We start from the raw sequence: 6,736 nt of genomic DNA, 5'->3' as shown, positions 1-6,736 counted from the left end.
GGCTGAGCGGGATGGGGCTTTTCTCGTTGCCATGGTTACCCAGCTGGTGGAGCCTGGCCTTACGGTTGCCATGGGAACGGCGCAGCCAGGGTGAAAAAGCAACATCTTGCAGTGGCCAAAAAAGGCCGGGATTTGCCCCGGCAAGAGGGGGGGGGGGGGGGGCAGGGCTGCCCGGGGGGGTGGATGCGGCCGGGGGGTCACGGTGAGGGGGTACCCTGTGGGCTGAGCGGTGGGGGACACACACGAATGTTGGGGGACCTGGAGGGTCCCCAAGCCAGGGCACAGCCACCCTCGTGTCCCCAGAATGGCCATTTCTGTGGGAGGTGTTGCTCTGCCACGTCCAGAACCGCCAGGGGGGGACGGTTTGGGGGAGTTCTGGTGGCTATGGGGGTGTCAGGCAGGTTCGGCTCTGCGCCCCATCCCCATTTCCCCATGGGCACTGCCCCTGACCCTGCTGTGCCCCTTAATGGGGTCCCCCTCTGTCCCCCAAAGCCCCCCGGGTGATGCCACAGCTCTCCCTGTCCCCCGACACCCCCCTCCCAAAGCGATGCCGGGGGGGCCTGGCTCTCTCCGTGCGCCTCGAGCTGTGGCACACGGTGGCAGCGGGGACAGACCCTGACCCAGGAGCCCCCAGAGGCGGGAGCCTGAGCCCCCCCATCCCGCACTGGGAACACCGTGGGGGGTGGGGTGGGAAATCCCTGCCAAACTCAGCCGGAAATACAAGTAGGTTTTGCGAAGCGGGAGTGGGGGTCCCTCCCGCGCACCCCGTCCCCAACAGTGTCGGACCCGTCCCGGCCATCGCCCGCGCGAGGTGCTGCCTCAAAGACCCCGTGGGGCTGTTTCCGTGGGGGGGTTACAGCGGCCGGCACCCACGGGTGAAACGTGGGGCTGGGGCAATGCGGAGCTACCCTTCTTCCCAGTATCTGCCCAGCTCCAGCCAGGGTGACTGCCCGGGGGACCCCCGCAGAGCCGATGGTGGCCCCTCCCAGCTGCAGCGGGGCAGGCGTGGGGCGCGGAGCCCTGGGATTTGGCATCGGTGCTGGAAGCAGCCGCCAGCCCGGCCGGCCTCGGGCACGGGGCGGGAATGGGGGCCTCTGGTCCCGGTGGGCAGTGGGGCCGGGGGCAGCTGAGGTGCTCCCCTGCTTGCGTGCACTGGGGAGCACTGGGATGCACAGGGATGCAGTGTTCTGGGCTCACTGGGACACAGTGCTCTGGGTGTACTGGGATGCATTGGGCTGCCGTGCTCTGCTCTCAGTGGGCTGCAGCACTCCGTGTGCACTGGAATACACTGGGATGCACGGGGAAGCAGCGCTCTGGGCACACTGGGATGCTCTGGGCAGCAGCACTCTGGGTGCACTGGGATGCTCTGGGATGCAGTGCTTTGGTTGTACTGGGTGCACTGGAAGATGCTGGGATGCACAGAGCTGCAGTATTCTAGGCTCACTAGGATGCACTGGGATGCAGCATTCTGGTCTCACTGGGATGCGCTGGGCAGCAGTGCTCTGGGTGCACTGGGATGCACTGGCTGCAGCGCCCTGGGTGGACTGGGAGAGGCTGGAGGCCACTGGTTGCCACTGGGGAGCTCTGGAGGCAGCGTGGCAGCAGTGATGGCGCTGGGCGGCCGCGCCGTCACGGGTGGCCCCGCCCGGGTGATGTCACCCCTCAATGTCACCTCCCGGTGGCCCCGGTGGCCCGTGCCCCTCCCTCCCGGGGCTGCCGTGCGCCGCCGCCAGGGGTCGCGGCGGGGCCGGGGCGGGTGTAAGGGGGCGTGACCAACCTATAAGGGGCGTGGCCATTAACATGGGGCGGAGCATCCCCGAGGGGCGTGGCTTTGTGGGCGTGCCCGCCGGTGGTGGGCGGGGCCGGCGGTCGGGCGGCGGCGCGGGCGGAAGCGGTGCGGGCGCAGACCGGCCCTGGCCGCCGCGCCGGCAGCAGCACCGGGACCGCCGGCACAAAGGCCGCCATGGCCGGGTACGTGCCGGGGCTGCTCCCGGCCAACCGCAGTCAGGAGAAGGAGTTCGTTCAGGCCTACGAGGACGTGCTGGAGCGCTACAAAGGTACCGCGGCCGGCGGCGGGGCCCGGTGTGGGGCCTGGAGCGAGGCGGGACCGCCCCGCGGGGGATGAACGGGCGCCGGGGCGCTCGGGGCTCCGCTGTCCTCGCTGGGGGCGGCCCTGTGTGCCCGGCTTGGGCGGGGTGGTTGGGGTGAGCATCCCCTGGGGGGCTCGGTGTCCCCTGCGTGGGGGTGGCCGAGTGTCCCCGGTGTCCCCTGCGTGGGGGTGGCCGAGGGGTGAGTGCCTCTTGTGTCCCCTGTATGGGGTGCCCGGGGTCCGAGTGTCCCCGCATCTGAACTGCGTGGGGTGCCCACGGGATGGGTGGCCCTGGTGTCCCCTGTGGGTGGGATGGCGGTGTCCCTGCGTCCCCTGCGTGGGCTGCCTGGGGGCTTAGTGTCTCTGCGTGGGTGTCCTGGGGTCCCTGAGCCCCTGGCATGGGGTATCTGAGGGCTCAGCGTCCCTGCTCGGGGGTCCTGCGATGCTGGGGTCCCTGTGTCCCCTGCATGGGGTTTATAGGGGCTCAGTGTCCCTGTGTGGGTGCCCTGGGGTACCTGTGTCCCCTGTGTGGGGTGTTTAGGGTCCCTGGTGTCACCGCATGGGGTGCCCGACATCCCAGCACTCCACCTCACCGCTCGGAGCATCCGTCATCCCGGTGCCTTTCCCCTGGGGTGGTGTAAGGTACGTGGGGACCCGCCATCCTCCATCCCCGCTCCGACTGCCCCAGTGTCCCCATAGCCCCCGCAGTGCCGGGCTCCCTCTCCCCGAGCCGTAGCTGGGCAGGGACAAAGGACCGACGTGCTCCCCAGGCCAGCTGTGCCGGTGCCGGTACCGGCAGTGAGTGTGCAGTTTTGATGTCGGTGGCTCGTCTCTGGGACTTGCGTGCGTTTCCATTATTATTATTATTATTTTTCCCCTCCTTGCTGCAGAGATAGACTTGTCTTGGAGCCCAGATTTCAGCCCCACAGGGCTCCTCGCGCTCTGTTTTGTAAGTTTAGCAGCCAAGTCTCTTTAAAATGCGGATGGCTGAGCCGAGAGGAGCCAGGCGCTCGCGGCGCCCGTTTCCTTTTCCTTTCTGCCTGTAGAGAAAGGGGAATAATGGATTCCCCCGCTCCCCGATTCAGGGGGTGCCACTCAAACCTCCCGGAGGTGGGAGAAACGCGCAGCCTCGCTCCGCTTTCACAGGGAGCGGGGAATAAAAGCCTCTTCGGGTGCCTTGGACGAGCCCGAGTCACGTTATCCAGCGCCTTTCCAAGTACTTGACAAACTTTTTATTAATAAAAAGCCTCTTTGATGTAGTTGGGTTGAGCGTGGAGACGCGGAGGAAACGGTGTGGCGGGTGCCAGCGGCTGGCGTGCAAAGAGCTGTCGTTTGCATCGGTTTTGCTTTGTTCCAAAAAAAAAAAAAAAAAGAAAAAAAAAAAAAAAAAAAAGAAATTACAGTGCCTGTCCATGCCACCGGCCGGCGGTGCCGGGCTGGCTCAGCCCCGTGCTTCAGCTCTCGGCACCTTCGTTGAGCAGCTGGGTTCTTCCAGGAAGAAGGACTTTTTAGGCAATGCCTAATTTTTACACGGGGTTATGGCAAAAAGCTTGGAAGTACCCTGCTGGGTGGTGGTTGATCTTGTTTGTGGTGCCTGTTTGGGGTAGGGCAGATCAGTGTTTATAAAAGCTTTCCTTTGCCTTCCACCCCTTCCCAGCTCCCAGTCCCACTGGGGACGTCCCACCTGCGCTGTGAGGGCTGTGTGGGACCCCACAGTTGGGGTCGTTGGGCTCCGGCGTGTTGCCTCTTCCCAGCTTTTCCCCCATCGCAGCTCCTGTAAACGCTTTGGTTTTTCCTGTCCGGAACAAGTTTTCCACCGGTTTGTCCCCTCCCCCTCTTAATCCTGCAGAAATGGAGAGTTTTCATCGAAATGTGAGTGTTGGGGGCTGAGCTGCGTGGGGAGACCCATGGGGCCGGTGTCCGGCTCATGGTGGCCAGCCCGGACCCACGCGGGCTTGTGCCATCCGAGGGCAAGGAGGACGCTTGGCGCTGCTGATGCCAGGAGCCACGGGGAGAGCGCCAATGGCTTCCTGCGTTTATATTCGACAACTCCGCTCTATTTCTAACAGAAAGCAGCCTAAACCCCCCAATCTGAACAGCGGGGCCTCTGCCGTCGAGCAAGCCGGGGCAGGTTTGGAGGCAGGGAGGGTGGCGGCATGGGAAGGGTCGCGGAGCCGGTGCGGTGAGCTGCAAATCCTGCCTTTCCCTGGCGAGCAGGGGTTAACCAGCTGGCACATCCCCGTGATTTCTTTCTTTATAGGGAAAAAAAAAAAAACAACCAAACAAAAACCCACAACCCACCCACCTTAGGCAGAGGAGAGCTGCCTGCGTGGGGATGGGGTGCCGGGTAGGTGTGCTGCATCGCTGCGGCGCCGGTGCTTGCCGGGGCGCTCCCGCTCCCGGGCGTGCTGGGGAAGGAGGTTTAGCATCAGCGGCGTGGGCGCTGCGGGGGCACCCGTCCCTGCTGCGGGGGCACCCATCCCTGCTGCCGGCAGACCCGGTACTGGGCGCTGCGTGATGCTGCGCCCCGGTCCCGAGGGGGCTGGTGGAGCCAAGGAGGGGTGGGAGTGGGGCTCAAGCTGGGGGGGATTTGGGGGTGGTGAAGGCTCCGGTGCCACCTCGCAGTGCTTGGAGCGTGGCAGAGCTGCGTGGCTGCCTTCGGCTGCTGGCATCCTCGGGGAGCACGGCACCCTCCAGTTGTGCTGTCCTGAAAAACACCTGGCACCTGCAGTCTGAAGGTCTTCAGTGCCAAGACCTTCACCAGTCTGGCCCAGTTGGAAGCTGGTGGGCCAGTTGCCCAGGGCTGCGCTGGGGAGGCACAGTGGCTTCCAGCCCCTCTTGCCTCATTGCTGGATCACGGTGCCGCAGCACATGCCGGGACGTGCAGCGCCGCTGCCGCGGGTGAGAATGATGGCGGCAGCGCAGGGGGGTGACGACACAGCTTTTGGGGGCCCCTCTGGATGCCGCCACTGTGGCAGAGCCACCGGTCAGAGGCTTTGGGATAGAAGGGAAGCCCTGATCTGTGCTCCCACGGGCACATGGCATGCTGATTGGGGTCGGCATCCCAGGGCTGCTCTCCGTTCCCGTGGTGCATACCTCCCGTCACGTTTTGGGGGATGCTGAGCCCCACTGTTGGGAATACAGGAGTTGGCACGTGGCTCCGTGCTGCAGCAGCCCCTGGGACACCAGGCGGTGCAAGGGTGCAGGCAGCGCTGCCGGGCTCCGGGTCACGCTTTCCCTGTTCAGAGCACTGTAAACATTAACTAATCAATCTTGGTGAAATCCTTTCTCTTCGGTAATTAACCCTTTTCATGATCGGGGCTAGAAACCTGGAGCTGGAGTGCCAGAGAAGCCCTCTCCCATCGCTGGTGCCGTCTCTGCCCGCTCCGTGGTGCCCAGCACGTGGCCCGGCTTGTTTGAACTGGAACAGCATGGGGTGGCTTGTCACCTTGTACGCCTAACCTGACTCCAATTAGGGAGGGGACAACCTTCACAGGGACTGGAGGAGAGCCCTGGGCGGGCAGAAGAGGTGTGGGACCCTTGTATAAACGAACCAGGGCGCGTTGGACCCCCTTCTGTGGCACTGGAGCCATCCTGGTGGTGGGCAGCAGTCCTGGCCATGCTCTGTGAAGAAACTCCTTTGGGTTTTTTTTTTGCGCTTGTTTTGTCTTCTGCTATGAGAAATACACCTAGAGGTGGACAGACCCTTGTGCTTGAAGACCCCTTGCCGTCGGAGCCGGGTTGCGGCAGCACCGGGGCTGCTGCCGTCGGGATTTCATCCCGCAAGGATAAGCGTCGTTCCTGAGTGGGCTGCACGAGGCTTCTGCGGTCTGCGAGAGCGCTGATGGGACTGGCGGCATGGCGGTGACTCCTCGCTGCGGGGAGGAAGCCCTTCTTCCTCTTCATCGCCCAGGAAGGAGGAGGGGTGGCCGAGTGCTGCCGTCGGAGCGGAGAGTCCCTGACTCGAGCGAGCGTGGGGGAAGCTGGGCTGGAAGCCATCGGGCTTTCCACCATGGGGCCGGATAACACTGGTTTTGTTTGGGATGCACGTGGGAATCGCTGGCTTCCCTGCTGTGGGGGGACACCAGAGATCGAGGCGGGCTCAAGAAGGTGGCAGGAGCCTTGGGCTGCCCCCAGGGATGGCCGGACCCGGGTGTCCGAGGTGGAGCCTGAGCGCGCGGCAGAAGGTGCTGTTTTGCTCGTGTTTGTTTTGGCCAACAGGAAAATGAAGTTGGTGGTTTTTCAGGTGAGAGGATCCGCCCCGCCTCGCCCCGCCGGCTTTCTGCTGCCTTCGCGGTGGAGTCATCGCCATCCCAAGCGCCTGACGGTGCCTCCCGGGCAGGGCTCGCCTCGCCGAGAGGCTCGTGCCTCCCTGTCCCTCGCCACCGTCCCACCGGCATCCCCGCTCACAAAATTGGCGGAAGCGATTGCAATTGCTCATCGTCATCCTGGCGCCCCGTTAATGAACGAGGACCGCAGCTGAGCCCTGCTCGCAGGTCCTGGGGCTGTTAGATGCTTCTCCTCATTTCCATGCGCTTCTGGTCCAGAGAGAAAAACCCCCGGGGAGGTGGGGACAGTGGGTGTCCGTGCAAGGTGGCCGCATCCGCGGTACCTCCCTGGCACGGGCGCCAGGACGCAGCGTGAGTC

The 6,736-nt window shown here is 64.4% G+C and overlaps 1 protein-coding gene across 1 annotated transcript in view; it reads left to right on the top strand.

Annotated features, from left to right (window-relative positions):
• The first annotated feature begins 1,920 nt into the window (after positions 1 to 1,920).
• The window catches only part of MACF1 (microtubule actin crosslinking factor 1), a 146,877-nt gene continuing 142,061 nt past the window's right edge, over positions 1,921 to 6,736 (top strand). Inside the window, exon 1 of the mRNA XM_082494162.1 lies at positions 1,921 to 2,057. Within this exon, the coding sequence (XP_082350288.1) occupies positions 1,964 to 2,057 (94 nt within the window). The 5' untranslated portion in view covers positions 1,921 to 1,963. The remainder of the gene's footprint in view (positions 2,058 to 6,736) is intronic.

The sequence above is a fragment of the Vanellus vanellus genome, assembly GCF_965231255.1.
Source record: "Vanellus vanellus genome assembly, chromosome: 22".
Lineage (NCBI taxonomy): Eukaryota > Metazoa > Chordata > Aves > Charadriiformes > Charadriidae > Vanellus > Vanellus vanellus.
This window is presented reverse-complemented; position numbering and strand designations above follow the sequence as displayed.